The 26,456-nt window shown below is 32.0% G+C and overlaps 1 protein-coding gene across 3 annotated transcripts in view; it reads left to right on the forward strand.

The window, feature by feature from the left end:
• The window catches only part of LOC143247945 (rhophilin-2-B-like), a 40,239-nt gene that overhangs the window by 9,094 nt on the left and 4,689 nt on the right, over positions 1-26,456 (forward strand). The window contains exons 1-13 of one of the 3 annotated variants that reach the window (XM_076496500.1): positions 6-196; positions 11,576-11,691; positions 14,957-15,085; positions 15,400-15,475; positions 16,017-16,094; positions 16,464-16,588; positions 18,382-18,490; positions 19,231-19,380; positions 19,850-19,948; positions 20,420-20,576; positions 21,024-21,143; positions 21,532-21,726; positions 22,463-22,539. In XM_076496500.1, the coding sequence (XP_076352615.1) occupies positions 146-196; positions 11,576-11,691; positions 14,957-15,085; positions 15,400-15,475; positions 16,017-16,094; positions 16,464-16,588; positions 18,382-18,490; positions 19,231-19,380; positions 19,850-19,948; positions 20,420-20,576; positions 21,024-21,143; positions 21,532-21,726; positions 22,463-22,539 (1,482 nt within the window). In that variant the 5' untranslated portion in view covers positions 6-145. Of the gene's footprint in view, positions 1-5; positions 197-11,028; positions 11,134-11,575; positions 11,692-14,956; positions 15,086-15,399; positions 15,476-16,016; positions 16,095-16,463; positions 16,589-18,381; positions 18,491-19,230; positions 19,381-19,849; positions 19,949-20,419; positions 20,577-21,023; positions 21,144-21,531; positions 21,727-22,462; positions 22,540-26,456 lie in introns of those variants that run through there. The other 2 variants (XM_076496501.1, XM_076496497.1) reach the window with 2 other exon arrangements.

Genomic DNA, 26,456 nt, shown 5'->3' on the forward strand with positions numbered 1-26,456 from the left:
CATTTTGTAAACAGACGGTTTCCATCTCTTAGCAACACGAAGTAACCTCTTTCTTTAAGAAATATTTAAACCGTGTGCTTCCAGACTGAAATTTGAATCTACAAGACATCAGTCCACTCGAGTATAATTGTGCTGTTATTGTTAAATGTTAGTTAACGTAAAGGGAATGAAAGTGATGAACGAGTCTGAAGAACAAGTGAGTATATTCGTATACTTGATATCCCCATAGCAGAGTGTAACTCATAATGTGTAGTTTGGTTATGTTTATAAAAGTATGTCTCATATGCATGTAGACAAACACACACGTTTGTTATTTCCCAAAATAGCTTTATTTTTTATTTATTAAAATTATAAATTCATCATAGTACGACCGATACGCGAATGGTTCGGTAAGATAGTTGACTAGATAATTTCGTATACTTTTAGCCGCATTTTTTGTAATTTACTAAAACAATGAATTGAGTAACTTCGTTTAGAAAAGAAAAGTCTGTAACAGTAACTTAAAAAGTAGTTCTGTAGGCCCCCAACAAGGAATGCTTGTGATAACAAGTTTAGGAAAAGATTAACAGAAGAGTAGAGTTTAGTTAGTGCTAATTTTGTGACAATGTCAACGAGGTAAACTTATTTATGGGGTTCTTGGGGTTGCGGCGAATCAAAGTATGCATCAGGCTTCTATGTAACAGATTATATTTTCATTTTACCGTTGGTAAAAGAAAGAAGAAAAAGAAATCTGTAATATAATATAGGCCCATTGTTTCGTAACTAGTGTGTAAAAAAGGCCCTGTAGGTGAACTAGATTATCTAAACTAGAAGCTTATTGGATGGTTTTAATGAAACTAAATGTAAAAACCTGTTCCGATAATTGTCAAGTTTTATTTTGTAACGAACGTGTGAGATATTTGTCCATTATAAAAGGGTCTTTTTTTTTTTCAAATCCTGTAAGCCCGGCATAGCCAGGTAGTTAAGGTGCTTAATTCGTAATCTGAGGGTCGCAGGTTCGAATTCCCGTCACACCAAACATGCTCGCCCTTTCAGCCATGGGGTCGTTATAATGTGATGGTCAATCCAATTATTCGTTAGTAAACTAGTAGCCCAAGAGTTGGTAGTGGGTGGTGATGACTAGCTGCCTCCTTCTAGTTTTACACTGCTGACTTAAGGATGGCTAGCGCAGATAGCCCTCGTGTAGCTTTGCGCGAAAATTCAAAACAAACAAAATCAAATCCTGTTCGTAACAACCTTGTTTAACGGAAACACTACAAGGCTGTAATCAGTGTTTTTTTTCACTATTGATTCCATATTAAAGAATAACTTATAAATTACTTCTTTTTAATTGTAGAAGATTGTGGCAGATTCAGTAAGTAGTCCCTACAGTGAGGAAATATAGAAATTGTTTCAAATCAGGAAGTAGTCCCCCCAATAAGGATATATAGCATCAGTGTGTGCCAGGCTCACCAAGCAGTCGTCGTGGTATGTATATGTATAAACTGTATCAAACCTGGAAATAGCTATAACAGTAGGATATATAGAACCCACATTTACCAGGTTCATCAACTAGTTCCCGTAGTTAGAACGTAGCTTTAAGGAGTTAAGACTTGATAGTTGAAAGAACGGGTAGAAACAATACGTCCTATACAACAAGTGGCTGCCACAGTATGTATGTATAATAATAACAGAATATGTAATAATTTAATCATAATACCCAAAGTACGGTATAAGGTTAGCAATTGAGTAAAAAGTTAGTTACATAAGACGAGTGATAGTCCAAACGTAGTATTTGTGTCACCTCTGGCAAGGGTAATTGTGTATTAGAATTTGATTGTATTTAGTGAAAATAGAAAAAAAAAAGTATTTAAAGTTATATTTATTTTGTATGTAGAAACTACAATATATACTTAACTAAATACAAAATAGTTTATTTTGGAGATGGTTTACATTTAACATTCGATGACTGAAAGAAACAATTTATGAAGTGGTTACTAATTCAACAGGTTAATAAAAAAACAAAATGCTGTTATGTAAACTTAGCTAGGAATGTTCGAAGTTAATATTATGACGTATATATACTTGTTAGTTATAGAGGAGTTGGGAATTATGGGTGTGTCACTGTCACATGGTGCTTGTCCTTATGTATACTAAGAACATTTAACCTGTCGGTTCGCCACCGTTTCTGTGTTCTTTCTTTGCTCTGCTGGTCAAGCACACTTTAATTGGCACACTGACTTATTTTCTTGAATGCCACGTTGTTTAACTATATATTCAGCGAAGAAGTAATGCTTTGAACGTTGGTCTAGCATAAAATGTGTTATATTATAGAGAGAAATAGAACGTAGGTGATTGCAACATATTTATTGTCCTTCATATGTACATAAAAACTATAGTTAATGTGGAATTTATCAAATTCATGGAATGTTGACACATAATCCCTATTTCCATTTAAGTAGTTATAGATGGGACGAACAGAGGTCACTTCACTTAGCCCCCAGGTTGACTTTCTCCTTGTTCTTTTTACGATGTCTCGAAGACTACTTGATAACAGCCATTAGTTCACGACCTGTCGCGTCTGGTACTTTAGTAATATGTATTTGCATTCCTGTCGATCTACGAGCGTATTATGTACACTGCATATTCTCGAATTAGGATGTTTATAGCTTACTAGGTGGTGGTATCCCTGCACATTCCAGCGTAGATAAGCCTTTATTTTGCATGTGGGGTTAGTATTTCATAACCTAAATAGCTAAAGTCTGAGAATACACTTGTTATGCAAGAACGAAATTACACAAGAACTATAAATGTGAAAAATGAGCATACATCTGCATAACACTAACTATAATTTGAAAAACAAACAAACAAAAACTGTACACACTAAAAAAATTTTTATGAGCTACAAAAACCGTGATTGGTTAAACTTCTCAGAGTTTTTAGAACGTCAAGATAAAGTTTAAGGTTAACTTGTGTAGACTTTTCATTTGTTTGTTTTGGAATTTCGCACAAAGCTACTCGAGGGCTATCTGTGCTAGCCGTCCCTAATTTAGCAGCGTAAGACTAAAGGGAAGGCAGCTAGTCATCACCACCCACCGCCAACTCTTGGGCTACTTTTTTACCAACGAAAAGTGGGATTGACTGTACATTATAACGCCCCCACGGCTGGGAGGGCGAGCATGTTTGGCGCGACGCGGGCGCGAACCCGCCACCCTCGGATTACGAGTCGCACGCCTTACGCGCTTGGCCATGCCAGGCCAGAATTTTCATGTTAAGAAAAATTACAACAAAACGGTAAAACTGAACATGATCCCAGCGAAGTTTACTCTGTGAATAGACACGTTATCTATTTACTTCTACGAATGTAGGTGCGCAGTTAGAATAGTGATTATTCTGAGAAGCTTCTAATAGTGTGAACACAGTGAAAATCGAATGAAAATATCAACAGCAAGTAGTCTATTTTATCTACCAAATTCTTTAAGCTGTATTGAGAACGAATAAAATGTAAGTGTAAATGGTGTCGTAGTTTTCACACATTTCACCTCTTTCTCACTTATTTTTAACATTTGAGATAAAACGATTCATTTCAGAGACGTCGCTAGGCGCTGGTACACGGAGCTCCGGGCTCCGATTCTATCTAACAGTGTCCCGAATCCCCAGTTGATATCTGAGAATGAAATCAAACATGATCGATATCATACTGAAATGCCTAAAATTCCTGTGCCTGTGGGTCCGAGCCCCAAATCGTTTAAGCACTTAGCGACCCTTGTGATTGAGTTTAAGTTAGTCTTGGAATTGATAAATGGGATATACCGAGTATAGTTATGAACGGATGCATAGCAAGCACTTATTTACACCATACATTAATATCAGGGTCTTAAAACTACACCTGGACTTCATTATAAAGTCTGAGTCGCCGTTATTCGTGGGGCCCGGCATGACCAAGTGATTAAGGCACTCTACTCGTTATCCGACGGTTGCGGGGTCGAGTCCCCGTCACACCAAACATGCTCGCCCTTTCAGTCGTGAGGACGTTATAATGTAACGATCAATCCCACTATTCGTTGGTAAAAGAGTAGCTCAAAAGTTGGCGGTGGGTGGTGATAGCTAGCTGCTTTCCCTGTAGTCGTACAATACTAGATTAAGGACGGCTCGCACAGATAGCGCTCGTGTAGCTTTGCGTGAAATTCAAACCAAACCGTTATTCATGTCGCGTGCACATTTCACATGTTCTTTTTACCCGAAAAAGAGAAAAAAAGTACGCCAGTTTCTATCTTGAGGCTTGCTGTTTATGTGATTACTGTTTCCTTATAATTGTGTGATAATATTAGCTGCTAATAGTCGGAGAAGGTTTACAACGAAATAGAAACTGGGAAAACACAGCTGTAAGTTGCGACTCGTTTTGGTCTCTTCAGATCCTTGTCAGCAAGATTGCTGACACAAACTATTCCAGTCGTGGAAAGCCAAACATACGACATTTAATAACTACTGTCTGTACGACATGGCTCTTATGGATCGTCATTTTCTATTCATAAACTCCACGTGGACTGAGAAACGATACTGAAGTGATTATCAGTGGTGAAGCGATAAGAAACAGACATCAGAAAATCTGTTGACCTCATAACGCAGCACGGGCTATTTTAGGTCTCGCCAAGTTAATTAATATTGACATCAATGCCATTAGGCGCCCGTATTCTTCGCCACTGTATCACTTTCATGTTTCTACCAGTGATCAGTAGGTTAAGTCTTTATGAACGTTGTTGAATATATGACAAATTTATTTGTGTGTGTTGGACAATGTCAGTATGGATGGAACTTCTGAGTTGAATGTTGTTGCGGAGAGGATATAAGCTGGATGATACAGGTGTCTAGTTATACGACCTTTTGTAGGTGCACTTGGAGTAACTTTATCATCAGTGTATTAAACTGCTAGGATTGTACTGCAGTTGTTGTTGTTTTTTAAATTAAGCATAAAGCTACAAAATGGGCTATCTGTGCTCTGCCCACCACGGGTATCGAAACCCGGTTTTTAGCGTTGTAACTCCCCAGACATACCGCTGAGCCACTTGCACTGCATCATCGCAATAATAAATTATAGAAGTAATGAAACGGACAGCAAGAAAGAATCTGAGGGGACACCTTTACTACTTGTAATTACGGCTGGATATATCGTTAACAGCGAGGGTACCCACTGATAAAATAATGGATTCTTAATTTACAAGTAAAAATGTAAAGAAAGGTATATTTAACCTGCTATAGTGATTGCCAAGCTGATTTCTAGTTGTGTTTTAAGGTATATAACTTTAGCTGATGGGAAATGATTGACCCTCCCCCTAGTGGCACAGCGATATGTCTGCGAACTCACGTTACTACAAACCGGGCTTCGGCGCCCGTGGTGGGCAGAGCACAGATAGCCAATTGTGTAGCTTTGTGCTTAATTCCGAACAATTAATCAGTCGGAAGTTATTAATTATTCAGTTAACCCTCTACACAATAATAGATATTGGCATTTGCTGATTAAGACGACGCTGAGACTAGGTGGGACTCGAACCTATGACTCAGTTTACCTTGAAGAAACTTTAGTTAATAAAACCTGCTTTAACGACTAATCCAAAGGTTTAGGTGTAGATTTTTAATTTTATCCTTTCAGGCAAGTTGATTTAGTTCGATCTATCTTTAGTTACGTATTTTCAACAAGACCTAACTCATATAAATTGGACATAACCTTAATTGGGTGAGGAGTCTGCAGTGTGGAGTCATGACGATTAAAATGTCGTGAGCTGTTTTTAAACCGATTTGTTTTTTGTATGCTTACAGTAATATTTAAATTAATTTGGACATCGTCTTTTAAAGTAGCTATTAATAAACGGATAACTAAAACTGGACCACTTCTTGAAGTTGCAATAGCATCCTAAATTCAGTAGTAATTTGGAACTTGAAAATTTTCATGTTCTTCAAGCTGCAGCTAGCAGTATATTGCCAGTACTGATCCATTAACTGTATTCACTCAAAAAAGTGCTCCCAAAATATATACTCTAATTTCAACTACATTATTCATTTGATTAACAAATAATTTATATTTAAAATATTGTCTCTCGAATGCTTATGGAGTATATCCGTATACTGCTAATATCATATTATCAAATGGAAATCGTTATTTTTTCAACTGTTCTGACCGTTGTACTTATTGTTATTTATAGATCATTGTTCGATATCTAAAGAGATTGAGGACGTTATATTAAAATGGTTTTGGAGCCTCATCACGTCGATACAGTCTTGAGTCTTAAAATAGGGTACAGCGCAGTTTCCACTACTGAAGGCTCCATCATAAGACTGTCGTGGTCTAAATGCATATTGCTTTTTTCAGTCTTTGTAATTCATCTAGATGCACAAAAATCCATAGGCGCTGCGTTCTTTGACTTGTCCAGTATGTATGCATGTATAGAATAGCATGAATACCTGTTTAATTCTCCAGCTGCTTGAGGTATATGGTTGAATGGATATGTTGTGGAAGCAAATTGTGGTCACGTAATGTCTTGCTTTCCCAAACGGATATGTGAACAGATTTTGCTAATGATCCTTGTGTTAGAAGATTTTCACCTATCAAAAGACACCTTACAGTGCTGTGGTACGACTTATTACAAGTTTATTTCTGGATGGTCTTTCAAAACTATGTTGATCCATGTACTTTTTCCAATGTCATTAAAAACGACGGACATTCTTGTTTTTGAACTTTTAAATATACGATCTAAGAGTGTAAGTATTTTGCATTGGAAAGAACTATACATAACATACACGTAACTCATTAAGTTTTGGTGGCGTCACACTAGTTACAAAAAACAAACACAACTAAACAGTACCGTTCAATAATGTAGTTCTGACACGTTCGTTCCACTGTGATTTTATATCGGTTATGATTATCACCTTAGTTGATGAGTTGCGTATTCAAAATCAAAATACTACTCAACTTTCTGTGCATGTACACGATTTTGATTTTATTTTTCATATTTTACTTCTTCATTAAGCCTCATGAGAAATATGTTGATAAGATTTTCTTGAAAGTGTTTATAAGTTATAAATATTATTTTTGTCAGTGCGTTCACTTTAAAGCTAGTGCTGTTGTGTAATGGATACTTCTTATAAATGACGCCTTTGTTTTTGTTATTAAAATGGAAAATAATTTTTTGAACTTATACCCCGTATGCTGCTTGGCCACCAAAAAGTTCACATATGTTTCATTCATGATCCAGAAGAGCTGTGGACGAGTTCCAGAATGTACGAATCTGAAAATATCATGTACACTGTTAATGGGTTGTTATGAAGTAGAGCGAAAAGTGTTAATTCAATCTAAATCTGTATTCGAGAAAGTAGAATAGAATAAATACTAAATAAAGATCTGATAAGGACGTCGTCAAGGAGGGGATCATCTCATTAGGTGCGAACTACCTTGTTCACCTTTAAATCTGAACAACATTTTAATGGTCACGGAAAATTAACTCTAATAATGCAAAAACTGCCGAACACGTCATTATAATTTTGTATTCACAACCTTTTGTTTACTAACTTGTTTCTTCATTCTGACTTATGTCTTGCTATGGGTCATGCACTGGACTATGGACACCTGTTATTGATTTTGGAAACCTCTTACGTCCTCTTGAAAAAATTCCTGGCGATGCCCACGTGATCATAGCAATACGTAATTAAGATTAATTGAAATTATATATAGTAACAAAAATTTTGCCACCTATGTTAAGCCCGTTACTGTTTGGTAACAAAAACTGAAACTTGAATGCTTAAGACAAATATGATGGGCCTAATTTATTTAACCATCGGTTCTTCAATAAATTGTTTCTGTTAACTGGTTTAGTTCCTTCATACGAAGTGATCGACCTTATTATAATTCTACAGATATTTTAAAAAGTTTCCCATATGGAAACTTAATGTGCTAGCCAACATCAGAATTATGATCAGAATAATTCGAACAGAATTTAATTATTTTGCAGTTATGTGGGAATTTAATATTTTTCTCAAGAATTGAAAATACAATTGTATTATACGACTGTCTTTATATGAATAACAGTAGTGTAGGAAGGAGTTACAAAATGGGAGTGCTTGGATAGACGTGCAGGTGTTACAATGACAGATTGCAAATGTAAGGAGCTGTTAAAGTTACGGTTACTACGTAAGTCACGTATGTGCAAGTGAGGGTGCTGTAGCACACCCAGTTCTGACGCCTCCGAATAAAAGGGTGAATCTCGCTCTACAATTTGTTTTTTTTTTCCTGAAAAACAATATATATATTAATTCAGGTAAAGTCCGTATGTAAAGTCAAAATAACTTTTAATCCGTTTGATATTGAATATATTTTTTAATTTAGATTTTTTGTACTTTTCGCCTTTATCTTTAGCGGATACAGTACAAATGGTTTATTGTCCAGCTTTGCGTAAGGCTGTGACAAACAAGGTTTAATGTTTGTAGCAAAGTTTATCCAAATTATTCCAAACTCCACAGGATCAACAGCTAAAGTTAGCAACAGAGAAACAATCCGAAAGTTCGAACACATTCAGAAAATGAACCTTGCTTCATCAGAGGTATCATAAATGGCATTTCAAAGTTTGCCATTTTTCCCTGACGAAGGAAAGTCCACTTTGCAAAGCGGTCGGTTTGTTGTTTTTCCTATGCTTGAGTTTACTGTACTATGGAAGAGAAATGTTAATTCTAGATCGATAACTGAAGTTTTTATGATTATTTTAAACCACAACTACATAAATTTACTATTAAAGAAATTACAAGGAAAAATGATTTAAAAACAGAACATCGAAAACAGATGTTTTAAATTCAAGAATGTGATTAGACACGTATGCGTCAATAAGCTTACATGATGTGTAAAGACAACAAATATTAAAATGAGGCAATTTTAATGTTGCTAAGCATTCAGAACTTTATTTGTTCTGATAATAAAGCCGAGTTTGCTTTAAGAAATTCTTACTAAATAAGAATGAAAATAACAAACGAATATCAGTCGAGTTACCACTTACAAATACAAAAAATAGTGGTTATTCAATTTGAAATAACATTTACTGTTTTATTTATGTAAAAAACAAGAGCAACAAAAGAGTTATTAAGTAAATGCATAAAGTATCTTACACTTATAAAAATGCCATCGCATTTCTTTATTTATTACACATTGCTTTATATTTCCAGTGGCGTAGCCATGGGCGAGCTTGGGCTGGCCATAACGTGCCCACTCAGCACTCAGGAACACTTACCTGATGGCACCTGCGACCGAATAAGTCACGCGTCTTTCTCTTATCTTCCTGTAGCTTGTCTGCAGGGGTTTGTACACATTATATCCGTCCTTCGTAAATTTGAGCACACCCATAGTATTATACATGGCTACACCATTGTTTCAAACTAATTCATGGTCCTACTGAACACTATTATTTAAGTAACTGTTATTTAAAGTGTATAAATAATTATCGTTCAAGTCTGTATTATTAATATTGTTTCATAGTTACATTTTAAGATAAGTCTATGTTGGCTAATCCCAAAACCTTTCATGTATCATAAACTAAACCTTACAGATCCGTGGCATTTTGCAGAAAACCAGAAGAGCACTGAACTAGACTTTTAGCCTTGTACTGACACAAACGAGCTAATAATTTCATGGTCTAATCTAACCTGTCCGATTTCCACCCTCTAGATGTGGGGTAGGATGTAAGAATACTGTCAGACATTTTTATTTGGGTTCTGTCTTCGGGTTGAAGCTGTTCAAGTGTGGCTAGATGCGTGACAATAACACAATTGTGTTTAATATTAATAACAAATTGCGTTGGGTAAAGAACAGATATATCCGTGTTAGATATAATATTACAACTCTGGTATGCACAGAATATGAATTAAATATTTAGTCACAATTAGGACAATCCTTATTCGAAAAACTTTCTATCTTGTAGTCCTCGATTCTTTAAAGTTCAATTTGTATTATTTATTGTGTAATATTCAAATTATTGCAACTATTGACTGTTCTTGAATACTGAAGACGTTCAAAAGTGGCATTAGTAAAATCAGGTTTTTCATTTAGCGTCAAATATTTCTATGTTGCTATAGGCCTGCTTAAATAATGAAACGTGAGAATCTGAAATTTTGATAGGCAAATTATATAGAATTATTGTTTTATATTATTGCATTTTTTAATTTGTTGTTTAGTTTGCTTGTAATTACGCACAAAGGTGCACAATGGGTTGTCTGGGATCTTCCCACCAAGGGTTTCTAGTGTTAAAAGTCTGAAGACGCACCGCTGTGTGCTACTAGGAACTATTTGTAAGCGCAAGACTACAAAATAAGATTTCTTGTGTTCTGCCCCTACATGGATCGAAACCCAGTATTTAGTGTTATACGCCCAAATACTTGAAGTTGAGATACCATGGGGAGAGCCTCTAATTGTAAAATATGTTTTATTTTTATTATTTTCTGTTAAAAAGCACTTTTAGTTTGTCTACGTGATTTAAAACTAGCTTTAAGTTCAACTCTTGCAGATCGTTAACCTTGCAGTTACATCACATATCCTATATTAATATAAAAATATATTATTTTATTTCAGATAGATTTTACTCTAATTGCAAACGTTTTTATTTCAGTGATTAAACATTACAATAAATATAAAGTTTGAAAATTGTTAACTATATGTATTATACTGCCTTTCTTTACCCTTGCTCGTGTTTACTGTGTTCAGTAATGAGTACAATGCTTTACAAATCAGCCTATGACGCATAATGAGTCACCATATCTGTAATTTGAATGATAAGTAGTGAGAGAAGAATGTACGTAGTAAACATTTTACTTTTATATCAAGTCGTGTTAAAGAACTTACTTGATGATACTCATTTAATCTAGTGATATATAATGTTAGTTAAATTGTACATGCCATAAAATCATCGAATGACTTTGGAAGTAATTGATTGTTATGTTTAGCGTATCGATGTTCGTAAACTTACTTCATGAATTTCTAATGTTACCTAACTTGTTCAACGTCACGCAGTGGCGAAACAATGACAGCTTTGAAATATTACCCAGAATTCCTTTATTTAACAATAATAGCTACGCTGCTTTTTGATACTGGCAAGCTGGAAGTTTAAATCATTTTTATAAAATGTAAACTTACAATAATTTGTTACCGAAATATATATATATACTTTAAGTTGATTAATATTGCGAAAAGAACTATATTGAATAATGTTAGTTTTCTTTATTATAACTAGTCGTACTGTTTTAATAGTATCAAAATTGGCTACGATTCCTTTTACTGTCCCAAATAACTTTCGTTTCGCTTCAGTGGCAGACTTAAGTCTTAATAGTATTTTTAAAATGTTTAAGGAAACACATACATAATGTTTTGATAATTTATTTTTGCTACGTGGAAATGTTTAACCGTGTTTTAAATAAATTCCAGTAGCTACAATGTTTTTTATTGTAAAACTTTGTACTAACCTCATTCTGTTTTCTAAGAAATATATATATGTATAATGCGTTACGTTTATTACTTAAATTTTCTCTGTCTAACTGGTTTTCAAATTAATTTATTTTTGTGTTTCAGGGATCTGATCCCCGTGCTGCTACCTGTCGGGGTAAGCTTCAATACAGACGTTCTAAGTTGAACCAAGAAATGAACAAGGAAATGATGATGAGAAACGGGGCCGAAAAATTGTTTAAGTATGTACTTGTACACCTTTAAAGTAAAAAACAAGATTTCTGTAATCTGTTCATTCTTAGAATATTATAAACACTACGAGGTTAGAGTAATGCCAAATATCGAAACACCTTTCATAACACTATAGTGTTACGTTTATCTGTAGTGCCCTCCTCGTGGCTCACTGATAATTCTTAGTGCTTATAACGCCAATATTTTTGTCCAACTGTATGTATGTTTCTCTGCATAATGGTTCAGTAAACAGGATTGTTTAATATTTCAGGATGACGTATAAATTTAAATATGTCAGAAGTTTTAGCATATATCGTTTTATATGATATTAAGAGCATAGTTCTATTTATTTTATCTAGTTGTACTCCTTGTTGTTGTCTGTTTAACTGATTAAAGGATAAAACGTTAGTGCAACCCATTTATCGGTACCTTAGTGTTGTTTTTGTTGCAGAATGTCTTTGTTCTGGTCAGTGGTTCAAAATTAGGGACGGTTATTCTTGAACACTAGGATTGTCTGGCTTTGTCGTTTGGCCAAAGGCGCATAAGTTGTTCAGGTTGAATATTTAAATTCCACATCTTGATTACTTTGAATAGTATTAAGATAACTTGAGATGAAGAACTCTCTCTTTTAGAAATTAAAATTTAGAGACGGCTTGAGGTGGTAGCAAAAAACAAACAAACAAAAACAAAACAACAACTTTATTACGAGTAACGAGTCTAAAATTTTTCTTCTTGTTTTCTCCAGTAGAATAACGGACCATTTTTTTCATTATTGTACGTCATTTCAAATTGTCTTGTTGTTAAAAATATTTTTAGGTAATGGTCGAATTATTTTGTCTTTAAACGAAGTTTCTTTTATATATGCTATTCAAGAAAAGGCACAAAAGTTGTTTTTCATTTACGGTGTAAAGGTAATCGAACAGAACTAATTTTTATTAGCATGCATGTAAATCATATAAGATTGAACCGGAAAATGAATTAAGATGTAGCTTGTGTTTGCAATATTGAGACTTGAGTTGGGGCCCGGCATTGCCAGGTGGTTAAGGCACTCGACTGGTAATCTGAGGGTTGCGGGTTCGAATCCCCGTCACACCAAACGTTCTCGCCCTTTCATCCGTGGGAGCGTTATAAGTAACGATCTATCCCACTCTTCGTTGGTAAAAGAGTAGCCCAAGAGTTGGCGATGGGTGGTGATGACTAGCTACCTTCCCTCTAGTCGTAGACTACTAAATTAGAAACGGCTAGCGCAGATAGCCCTCGTGTAGCTTTGCGCGAAATTCAAACCAAACCAAATGAGACTTAAGCGTACATGCTACGTTAAAATTAACGCAAAGCGTTTATATAAAGTCAATTGCCTCAGATCCTGCTATTTTTTCTACATATTACACTCGGCCAGTTATTACTTGGAATTAAATATTTGTTTTCTTATTTTTCATGCGTAAGGTTAGTAACGTCTGCACATAACATTAGACGAGATTAAATTTAGTATAAATGCTAAATTAGGGACGGCTGGTGCAGATAGCTCTCGTGTAGCTTTGCACGATATTCAAAAACAAAATAAAACTTGTTTATAAGCTCAACTTTTGTGATTCGACTTCCTTATTAGTGTTAGCGATGTAAATATTAGTTTACTAGGTATGGTTTTTACACATGTTTTAAGGGCGTAGTGACATATGTAATGCATAAGTTACACACGATAAGGCTGGGTGTTGATTGTGTTTGTTATTATACGTGACATCAAAACTTTATTTCAGATGCTTTATCTGCCCGTGCATGGCAAAAAGTAAAAATCTAACAACAAAAATAAGACATCATGCAAACTAACTAGGGTTATGAAGTAAGGCATATTTCAGAGGCAACTGCATTACAGCAGATGATCTACCTTCAATGAATTATATTGGTTTTCAATTTAATTTGTGTTTCATTCTCGTAAGGTATTGCTCCTAGAATTTGAAAAAGGACAACATATCCAGAATTTAAGGTCTCATTTATATAAAGTAAAGATTGTTTTTTATAAAACTAAAATTGCTTATCAAATTGCTAAGTAAAAAGTTTCATTTACCTAGAAAGAAGCACTTGATTTTCAATTTAATTTGAGTGTTTCAGAAATTCTCGGGAGCCATAGCGAGGTATTGCTCCTAGAATTTGAAAAAGGACAACATATATTATATACGAAAATATCGTATCGTATAGAATGATAGCCTTTATTAGTAACATTTTCGAAACTAAAACAGGTTGTTTACGCTGAAGTCTAACTTCCAGTATGATAAAAATGAGGCACTTCTAGTGAGTAAATATTATTTCATCAATCATAGGTCAAGTTATAGAAAGTTGACTTATCTAGTGCTTACTAGTTTCCCCTTCAATGGCCCAGTGGTAAGTCTGTGAGCTTACACTGCTAAAAATCGAGTGCCGATAGCCAGTATAGAGATAGCATTTGTGTAGCTTTGTGTCTAACATCAAACCAACTGTTACAAATTTTGTTTTTACGAAAGTTACTGTAACGTTTTTATACCCCTGTTTGTTAGTATCGCAGAAATTATACAGTTGCCTGAAATTTAAAAAAAAATATTTTGGATTTTTCTGTCGTTAAGGCACATACCTATCTTTTACTTTTATCTGAAGTTGATCAACCATAACTTAAAATTGTTTAAAATTTCAGTTTGCTCTACCATCTAGTGGAAACAGTCGTAACTAGAAAAAGTTTATATATCTAAATATCTGTTATTGCTTAACATTTAGCAGCTTTTTGGTTGTTTTTTTTGTAGACTACAGAATTCGATAATAGGTTGGAACTTGTTAAAGTTTTTTATATATTTTATGTTTTAGATCTAAAGCTAAAGTATACATATATACATTATTTAATAGGCTTGACATTTTTTATTTGATCATTTATTTTAAATCAGGGGGTCACGGGTTCCAATCCCCATCACGCCAAACATGCTCACTTATTCAGCTGTGGAGGCGTTATAATGTGACGGTCAATCCTAATATGCATTGACCGTCACATAGCTCAAGAGTTGGCAGTGGGTGGTAAGGACCAGCTGCCTTCCCTGTGGTCTTACACAGTAAAATTAGGGACAGCTAGCTTCTGTAGCTTTGCATGAAATTTAAAACAAACCAATCATTTGATTAAACTGACTCAGTTATATGAAACATTTAAATTTTTAGAATGCCAGTAATGAATGTAAATTATTTACTTTTTAGAATTTTAGTTAATTTCTGTAGAATTAGTTTTTTAGTTGAATAAAATATATGTTCAATCCTCAATTTCAGAGTAACAACAAATAAGAAAATGCAAGAAATGGTGGCTTTGGAACTGAGTTTTGTCAACTCGAACTTGCAACTTTTGAAAGAACAGCTGGCTGAATTAAATAGTTCTGTGCAGATGTATCAGGATGAAAGGTATTAAATAACCAAATATTTAACATTATGTTAATTCTATTAATATTCACAATAGAAGGGTGACAGAAAGGTATCAAACACTACCTGTGTTTTGGAAGTTTACTTTAAATATGTAAACAAATTAATTGTATTTCTAACAAATCTCGCTATAGAGCTGCACTTGATTTAACTGTTGTTAAAATAATTTTTACTGTATTTACTTTCTGTCCTATATAATCACTATCATTCATTTTATAATTTATGTACATTACAGTAAATTGAATGAAATTAAACCTTACATAATCTTTGTTGATATTTTACTTTCTTTTGGACAGTGCCCAACAGTTGGTGCCAATGATTCCTCTTGGTTTGAAAGAAACTAAAGACATCAATTTTATGGAACCATTCAAAGTATGTAAATGTTATAATGGTTTGTACTATTCCCATTGCAATGTTTGCTAATGTTATTTACCTTGGTGTAGAATCTTGTATTTCAGTGGACTTTGAAAGTGTTTTAAGTTGTTAAAAGCCAATTAGCTTCAGATAATAATAAAGGATGTATATTGTATTTGAAATGTTAAATATGTTTCAGTTCATTTTAGTGTCATAGTACTTGTATATACATAACAAATTATAATTGTTTGCATAAAATAAATAAACTGTAGTTATTAACCAGAGATTTTTTGTAAAATTTGGTAAAATGTAATGCATACTGAATTGGTTTGTATTAAATGAGAAACTGATAAAAAAGTAACAAATAACAAGCCCAAATGTCTTCATTTATCTATCTACAATTCAGTGTTAATTATCTCTTCTTTATTTATTTCAATTTATCACTAATAATATTAATTTATATATATATATAATATTTTTTTATTTTATTTCATAGTATGTTATTTTATGTGTGTAAGTGAATAAAAATCATTATTTATTAAACATTTACTACTGGAAGGACTTTATCTCAGAACATTACAGAGAAGATGGAAATAATTATGAAACATCAATTCAGGAGCTCATGAGTATACGACAGGTAAATATATTGTTTCTTTGATAAAAGGTTTTGTAAACACTAGAAACTAAATCAGCTCACCAACGTTACCTTCACAGTTATCTTCTTTTACCTTATTGTCCTGTCTAACAGAAGAAAGGATAAAAATGTGCAATATTAGGTTATAGAGAAGAGGGCTTCTATATAATGTAGTTAATAATATATCCAGAAGAATGGTGACAATAAGTTTTGTTGTGTCCTGCTAAGTTAAGTTATTTACACTTATTTCATTATGATAAAACTGGGTAGTTGATTTATCTCATTTTATTTATTTTTCAATAATGTATAGTATCATAAGAATTATGAAATTAATAAATGGATTATATAACAAACATGGTATTGTGATTTCAGGCTCTTAAAACTCCTTCTCGTGATCAAAGTGGTGTACAGCTGCTCTTTGAGTATTACAACCTTCTCTACTATGTGGAAAGAAGATTTTTCCCTCCACATCGAAACCTGGGCATATTTTTTGAATGGTCTGTATCCCTCTATTGATGAAATATAGAATTATTTAACTACTATATGTAATTAGTATATTTATAGGGTGCATAACTGACCCACATAGTTTTAGGATAGATTATAGTTGGTTACTGTTATTGAAGAGGATATCTCAGTTTGGTAGGGAAGCTTTGTAATGCAACCATGTTAAAATATTAGAAAGTTGGACATACAAGTTTAAACATGGATATTTTTTATAATTTATAATCTATTCTAATAAGATATATGTGTAGATAGGTTAAACTCTTGTTTTATTTATTTCTTGTTTTAAGATTCATAGTGTTTTATCTATAAAAAGAAATAGGTTATAGAAGTGCAGTGACATAATTATTCAGATTTTGTTTGGCAGAGGTTATGATATTTATTTTCATAAAATAAAACATTTTTTATAGCATATGACAAAAATCATAATGATTTACAAAGAAACATTGCATTATGTCACTGAGATGACTTTTCAGTAGAGATACAAAGGTTGAAATACTTCTCAAGAGCTGTACATCATGTTGTTTCTTACGTTGATAAGTAACAGTTTATCTTCCTAAGTGATTGTATCCTAACTTTATCTGTTCTTTTTATGAATCACCATTTAATGTAGCTATATATACATCTATGCAGTATTCCAAAGATAAGCCAAGCACACAGTCACCTGATCTTTATAATAGCATGACATTTGCAGGCATGTTTTGATTCATTTTTGCTGGTGGGGTGAAGGAGACAAATCATGGTGTGAAATTGAAATAAAAGTAGTAAAGTAGGGAAAATAAATAGCAAAACAGCTTTTAATTAAAAGTGTGAACAATAATAACAAGGTAACAAAAATGAAAATTAACATTACTTGAAAATCACCTAAAGATGGTTTAGCTAGTTAAATATTAGTGTGCATCACAAGAATATCAAAAGAGACACAGCATGTATTGACTCTCAAGAAAGAAAGGGATTTAGCAGAATATACCAAAACTTCCCTATATTCCACTTTATCTTTGTAAGCAGACCTATTAGAAATTTGATTGTGTATAACCAGGAGAATCGCTGCTTTGTATGACACTTCCATATACAACTATCCTATGAAACACTAGCTAGCTTCCACAAGTGGAAATCGCTACAAAAAATAAACTTGCGTGAAATTGGCACATAATCTTAACTAATTTAAAATTTCTGAATTAGATTGTAGAAAAATGTAAAAACCTGAAGATATAAAACACACACATACAAATATATATAAAAGGAGAGTGAGATGGTTAGATTTGCATAGCACATGTATTGATCTAAGCTATGGGAATAACGCTGCTACCAAGAAGGCTTGAAGATAATTTAATTCTATTAGTTTGTGCCATTCTGTAACAAGATTTTGATTAAATATTTTATCTTTTGCAAATTTGTTTACTTGTATTCTTTTCCTTCAAAATAATTTAGTATCAGCTATTAGTTCGTTTTAACAGCATTTGATTTTGAATTTGATGTTTTTGTCATATGAATTTGTATAAAAACTGTGTAACTTTACTTCTTTGGTTGTAAGCTGTTGTATTTTGATATATATTTTATAATTCTGGCTGTTTAGACCAAAAAGGAAAGATGTTACAAGTAAATGCTAAATATGGGATTGGATTTAAGTTATGTTGACATCCATTCCTTCACAATAAACTATTCTGTTAAATAACTAATTTAACATTTTATCTGATAACATTTAGAAGAGCAGAGATGTTTCCTTATAATATTTCTGGATTTGAAACAAATACAAATTAAATATATGCAATGAATGTTTCTTCTCTAGGTTTGACTCACTGACAGGTGTACCAAGTACCCAGAAAACCATAGCATTTGAAAAAGCTAGTATCCTCTTCAATATTGCTTCCCTATATACTCAAATTGGAGCTAAACAGGTAGGAAATTAGAACTAAAGTAAAATAATTAGAAGTTAGAACTGTTATATCAATCAAGTTGTATCATTTTAAAAATGCTCAAATGTCTACTGATGTTAATTTACCTTATGAGTCTTGTACAGATATCCACTTCTTAATAAGAAGATAACTTCAAGTTTAAACAGTTCACATAAAAGACACTGAATTGCATTTATATGTTTAAACAAAAATGTTTTTACTTCGTTTTTTATAAAAAATTGAAACTAAAAATATTTTGCTTGTGTAAAAGTGGTTTATTATTAACCTTAAAATAATATTTTGAGTTACTACACTTATATGATCCATACAATTGTTTGAGCTTTGTTGAGTAAGAGTACCAATAATGAATGTGTTTAGATTGTGACTCATCACAGCAAGTAAAGGTTACTGAAGTCATTGTTTAATAATTCCTTCATTTAGTTACATAGGTTTCCTAGTATTAAAATACGTATAAATATCTGCTCAGTTTTGAATACTACAAACACTACAGAAAATACTCAGCCATTTTACAGTTCTGTTTATTTCTTTAATGTAATAAGCCTTACCTCTTTGAAAAAATTATAAATAAAAGTATATCAAATCTTGTTACATATTATATATTTTTAATATTGCTTATATGAAAAATACATTGGCAACAATTGTCATCAGTTTAGATAGCCTATCTCAGGTGAAATGGGGTTTAATTTGTTAGGTCTGATTTTTTGTGTGTGTGTAATTTATAGAACCGAACAAAAAGTTCTGGAGCTGATGCAGCTGTTGACAGTTTTCTACGAGCAGCTGGAATGTTCTGCTACATTCGAGAAAACTTCAGTAATGCTCCAAGCATGGACTTAGCTCCTGATACTTTGGAAACATTGACCTACCTTATGTTGGTGTGTTTATATTCTGATTTACTGTTCTCCAAATAGTTGTATGTTAGTTCTATACTGAAAAAATTTTTGTTTCTCATATCCTTTTCATTAGATTTGTATGTGTGTTGTAACAATGATCCATGCTATGAAATTTGATTTTCATTACATATTATACTATTTTAAAAATTTTTTTACCTTCTTTCTTTTGTTTTAATAATTATCACTGTTTTACTGTATGTGATGCTTTTAATCCCTCGGTAAAGCTTAGCTTATCTGTATTATTAATTTATATTTCAATAATCATATTTTATCACATTCATTTGTTAGATTACCCATTGCTTGTATACTCTTTTTTTTATGATAATGAAGTACTGTTTCAAAAGTATTCAGCCTCATTCAGCTCTAACATATTGTTATTTCCCTGTTGTGAATGTCTTGTAAAAGCATACCACAGATGACATATTTCTTATATCATCATTTTCTGTTAAAGGCCCAAGCAAGAGAATGTTTGTTTGAAAAAATATCTTTTACCCCAGTAGAGAAGATGGGGATTGAAATCTGTCTTGACACTGCTCAAGAAGCAGCAGAGGTTTGTATTAAATGTGTTATTCTATCATTTAAAAAACTGGATATTATGTTTAACTGTGGTCTTATTTTACAACTAACTATCACAAAGGCAAGAAATAAATGAAAAGGATTTTAACCATAAAAGATTACCCATTATGTAATATTTTAATTCTGTTTTGTTTTTCAGCATGTAATATTTAAAACTGAAATATTTATTTCAAGCCCCTCCCATGGTTCATCAGTAAGCTTGAGAGTTTATAATATTAAATTTAGGATTTAATTGGAAATGCAATAAAAAAATAGCACATTTTGCAGCCTTGTATTTAGTGACTAATAAATAAACTTCATTGGCTAAAATATTTAAAAACTAAAAATATTCCTTAAAATTTGAAGGAACTGTTTTTGATTCTTAGTAACATAATTGGTACAGTTTTCAAGATGTTTCCTATAATTAGTTGTATGTTTTAAAACAAATTAGAATTTGTTTGGCTAGGTATCTGAGGTATATAATCATGTCCACAAAGTGATGTCTAGGCCAACGGTCAAGAATTATGTACCATATTCGTGGATTAGTCTTGTCTGTGTAAAGTCTGAACATTATAAAGCTTTGGCCCATTATTATGTTGCTGTTGGTCTGTTGGATCACATTGGTAAGTGGATTTTATTTTTCATATTTCATGTAATTGAAACAGTCTTCAAATAATTACCCTCCTTTTTTTTCATTAAATAAGAACATATAATTTGGTAAGAAAATCTGGTTATATTTTTAATATTTATCATTTAAGAACTTGTAAACTATATAGTTAAGAAAAAAGTTATGTTTTAACAATTGAAACATGACCTACTTGTTATTTTGTAATACAATCCAGTTATATTAAAGTCATTTACACTGATAAGTAATTTAAATAATGAAATGTATAGATAAACTTTAAATAGATTTTTTTATACTGACTGCTCATTAAGATGGTTTACTTGCACGCAGTTAACTGTTTATCTTTAACTAACATTCCTCCAACTAGTTATTAATAATGTTAGATTGTGGTATTTTCAAGTAAACTTCATTTGTCAACTCTGTTTTTGTCTGACCTGGTCTTTAGGTGAGTTAAGTGACTCTGCAAAGTTGGGTTTAGCATTTTTACATAGACAAGACCAAAAAACCACCACAACCCCTTTTGACATCAATGTTCCTAAGAACACAAATGAACGCAGACAACTAGGTAAGAGATTTGTTCTTTTATCACAAATGAGTGATGATGTATTACCATGTCAAAGCTTCAATTATTATTATTAGCAGTAATAATAGTAGTAATTTATGTGAAAATCTACTTTCCAGTTTTGTAAAGGCTATAAAACATTATTTTAACTTGCTGCACTAGTTTAGTTTAAAAAAATATTTAAGTACCTCAATATTTGCTTCAATGAATTCAATTGCACAATGAATGATAGTGTTAGAAAATTATAGAAATACTTATATGTATGCCCTAACCATTTAAAAAAAGAAAAGAAAAAAGATCAGTGCAAATATAATTCCTCACCTTTGGCACTAAACATCTAATGGAAATTTGGCATCTTACAGATTTCTGTCTCTCTTTTTACCTAAAATAGGAAAGGCACATCTTCGGGAGGCTCTTTATCTTCATGAAGAGGCTTTACGTTTGCATAGAATGTGCCGTCAGTTGCGTCAAGTTGATACATTGCAGAATCGGCTACGTGTTGATCATGATGCTGCACTTAATAGGTATGCAGATATTGAAGAAGAGGATGATTTTCAGGAAATAATTGATCCACCAGACATACAAGGTGAGTCTATCCATCACTTATAATTTATGATTGACCTTGTCTTTAGGAGTATTAAAACTCGTCAGTACAGAAGTATTTTTAGCGTTAGAAATTTTTTTCAAATGAAAACACCTGTATCATTCTATTTTTGAAATTTGTGCTTGATGCACAAAGAAATTATATTCATGGTTTTAAAAATGCTTTAAAAAGAATAAAAGCATAGTTCACATTATGTAAATTATAATTTCTAAATTTTTCTCTTAATGTTTGATAAACAGCTCTTATTTCTCTTTTTTGTAGTGGAATTACAGTGACACGTTTGTTATTTTTATTATCTTGCAAACATTCTGTAAGATGACTTTTTAAATGCATATGATGCTGATAATGTGTGGTGAATGAATATCTAAATCTATAAAGAGATGTTGTAAAGTATAAATTTACATAAATTAATGATTTATGCAATTCCTAATTATTAGATCATTACCAAATAAAACTTTTATTATTATTTTCCTTTTGTAATAATTTTTTTTTTATCTAATGTGTATTTATATCAATAAGAATGAATTTCTTAAGAAGTGAAAATTTAAACTTTCACCATATTTGAAACCCTATGATGGCTCTAGTTGTATTGAGACTCTGTTTATGCTTTTCTAAATTTGAATTAGAAATGTTTCAGTTGGCAAACCACACTTCTTTACCATAAAGTATGTATAATATGGTTGTTATTTCCTAAGATATTTTTTGTTGTGGTTTTCAGCATCCACTAAATACCAACTATCTCTAACGCCTCCAGACTTCTCTCAGTATAAAGTCAAAGACATATTTCAAGAACTGGTGAGTATATTAGGTTATTTATGTCTTGAGTTTCAATACTTGTAAATAATTACATATTTTTTTAATCAAAATGTTTTACTTTTCTGCTTGACTTGCTTATTCATCAGTATGATGTTGAGAATCTTTCTTGATTTCTTTACAGTTATGTCTTCTTAACAATTCTTAGAGTCAATGTATGATATCTTGAGACCTTTATGTTGTTAAATGTGCTGTTACAGTTCTCTGATAGACTTACTGAATATTAATTGTTCATAACAATGTGAATTATTATGAACATTGTCTTCTGGCTGTTTGTACTACATCTTATTTGTGGAATGGATTGTGATGAACATTGTGTATTTGGATGTCATTTGTTGAATTTATCTCTTCAGACACAACATATTGGTAGTTGCTAAATGTTATTTGATACATGAATCAAAATATGAATAAGCAGTGTAACAGCATGTTCTTCACTTTAATTGGACTTTCCTCTATTCCTAAAACAGTAGTGGTATTTGCTCATCTAAATCCATGTGCTCTTTCAAGAAGAGTTTCCAAAGAGAAATCAAACTATTAATGCATAAACTTCATTATCATACATTTTTATAGAGGAGATACACCTAACTAAGTATCCATTTATAAAATGGATTTTTAAGTCATCATCCAGTAAATTTATTATTTGGGAAATCATAAAAGGCTTCCTGTAGCCTTTTCAAACTTTGAACAGATTGTTATTGTATCACAGCTGTTGGCAAAAATAATTAAGACTTTAAGTCGCTCATTGTAGCTCTATTTTTAAACAAGTAGTTACATTTTTAGTAGCTTCTTTATCAGCTCATTGATACCTTCTCTGTAATAATGAAGACATTTGTCAAAGTGAGGTATAACTTTAGTGTTATGCAAACTGATACAACTTTTTAATAGTCCCAAATTGAAATATCCTTCAGTTGAATTCCATAACCCTATTATCCATTAGCTCCATTGTAAAATCAGCCACTTACTGCCCAAGATTTTATGCTTTTCTTAAAAATTACACCATTATACTTGAATTTTTCTCCACAATACCATCATTGGACACAACAAACAAGTTTTGTTTCAGGTTCAGTAATTGAAGTGAATAACTTTACACTTCTCAAAATTAAAATACACTCTTTATATGCAAGATAATTTATTAAATAGAGTGTTGGCTCTTCTGAACGATTTAGTGTTATTTTTACAAGTTTCTGTTAAAATTATAGCTCATAATGACATAGATATTTATGTAGATAATAAATGACAATGGTTATTAAACAGAACCTCTGTGAAACCTTAGTCACACTATTCATCCAAAGACAAGTCTGTGGCTTTTATGGTTAAGAAAATTTTAATTTCTTTTAGCCTTTTGAACCAATACCAATAGAGTAAACTTAATAATTGATCTTTTGCAAAAAACTTCAGAAAAAGAACCACACTAATGATCTTTTAATCATCAAAAATTTCCTGTTATCCAGCGACATTTAAAAATAATATTTATGGGGAGTTGAAGGCCTTTTAAATCACAATAAAATAATCGGAATTAATTTAAGTGTGTGAATAATATTATAACATAATGCTTAATTTAGTATTCAATATTAAACAGAGGACCAACTGTTTAACAATTTTTACACACACATATATGCATTGCATGATATAACTAAATTTAGTTCCCCTAATAAATTAAGAATAATTTTCTAATAATTTCTAGTATGTACTTCTAACCATATCCTCAATGCTATGAACAAAATCTACAATTTTCATTTTAGGAGAAGGTTTCTTGATATATATATGAAAACATTCTTTATAACCTCTACAATCTTGTTTCTAATAAGTGCAGCATTTAACTTCCTGAAGATGTCAGTGCTGCTAGCAATAATTTGGTTGGTGTTCAAATAAAATTAAACAGTAAATATGTTTTGCCCACAACGATAAGGAATTTTCATCTAAATGTTTCACATGTTTCTCAAAGCTTTCAGCTTATTTTTACAGACAAGACCAAAACATTATTTATTTATTTATTGTCATATGTTTCCAGAAATAGCCTTATAGTTTTGTTTATTTCCTCTGCCTAGATTCAAACTGAGAATTAACCCACCTAGGATTTGCTAATAAGGCATTTTTTAACATCTGAAAGTTACCACATTCTTCCCCTCTCACAAACAAGGACTATCCTTTGGCCTTATCTCAGGGTCACCATCAGTTGGGTGGCAATATTTCTGTGGTAATTTAATATTTTTGTTTCTTCAGCATGGATCTAAACCTGATATCTCTTGCACACTAGGCAAGTGCTCTATCAACTTAACTAAATCTATTAACTTGCTAGTAAGGCACTCTTTTTAACAACTAAAACTACCACATTCTTCCTCTTTCAAAGTGAGTCCTATAAGACAACTGTTGGGATCCAATAATGTTGTTGTGGGAACTTAAAATTCATTATTTCATCAATTTGGATGTGAATCTAACACTTCTTGCATGTATGGTGAGTACTTTACCGAGCTAAAGAGGTAATGCTATAAAAATTGCTAGTAACATACTTTTGTTTGTTTTTTAACAACAAACTCAAACTACCACATTCTTCTATTATCAAAATTTAAGTCCCATGATGGATACTAGTTTTTTTTGGTGGTAATTTTAATATTTTTGTATGATTTGTTTTATTTTCTTAATTTAGATTTAAACCTGAGACCTTTCACATACCAGACAAGTGCTGTTTTCAATAACCAAACTTAAAAAGTTAATTCTCTAGACTTTGCTGATTGGGTACTTTATAACAAACACTGCCAAAAGTGTCTCAGAAAATCTAACTAGTGAACCAGTTTTATGAGTATGGGGTATTTTTGAATAAATATATTTGATAAGAAGACTAAAGAGCTTTAATGTCTCATTTTATAGCTATAAAATAAACATAATGTATGTTAAAACAAAAACAAGGTTTTCTTATCCAAATTATTGTTTTAATTTTTTTCTCAAGTTTTCAGTTTCAGTAACCATCTATATATATTGTTTTATCTATCTGCAATTTTGCTTGTATATTTAGATGTATATACATTTATTATTTACATTAAATTCAGTTTTTATAAATGAAGATTTAAGTAATATTCCACATTTTGAACAGTTGATAAATAGAAACAAAGTTGAACAAGATAATTATGTCAATCTTAAGCTTTCTAAGAAAAAATTCAAATGGAAAAAAAAACACTCTTGGGTTGGATAATGTTTTCTCAAAGATTTTGAAGGAGATTAAGGATTGGATATGTCAGTCACTTGCTAATATTTTTTGTAAGTCCTTGAATAGGGAGCAGATGGAAAAGAACTAGAAGTTAGCTGATGTTACTCCTTTTATCAAGGGAAGTAATAAAAATTGTCCCAGTAATTATAGGTCTGTTAGTCTTATATGAGTTGTGAGAAAGTTTTTGGAAAGTTTGATAAAAGATACTTTGCAAAGTCATTTAACAATGTTTAGAATTTTATTGGATAGGGAAAATCTTGTGATACCAATCTTTAAAAACATTACTGTTTATATAGGTGAGGTTAAGACTTGATGTAGCTGGATTTTACGAGGTGCCACATAAAAGGCTTGTAAAAAAAGTTATCTGTGTACATGTCAGGAATAAGTTAGTGAATTGGATAGAAGAGTGGTAAGAAAGCAAATGGTTGTTATAAACAGAGCTCAGTCAAATTAAATTGTTGCCACAAATGGAGTACCTCGCTGCTCAGTCTTAGGACCTTTGTTCTTTTTTTTATTTACGTCAATGATGTAGATGAAAGTATGGTCAATAAATTACTTGATTTTACTGATAATATTAAGGTTTTGAGTGTTGCTGGATGCAAAGAGGATGCTGTTGCTTTACAAAAGGATTTAGATCATGCAGTGAGTTGGGCAAATAAATAGTAGTTGGGATTTAGTTATAATAAAAGCAAAA

Source organism: Tachypleus tridentatus, chromosome 1 (genome assembly GCF_004210375.1).
Source record: "Tachypleus tridentatus isolate NWPU-2018 chromosome 1, ASM421037v1, whole genome shotgun sequence".
Taxonomy (NCBI): domain Eukaryota; kingdom Metazoa; phylum Arthropoda; class Merostomata; order Xiphosura; family Limulidae; genus Tachypleus; species Tachypleus tridentatus.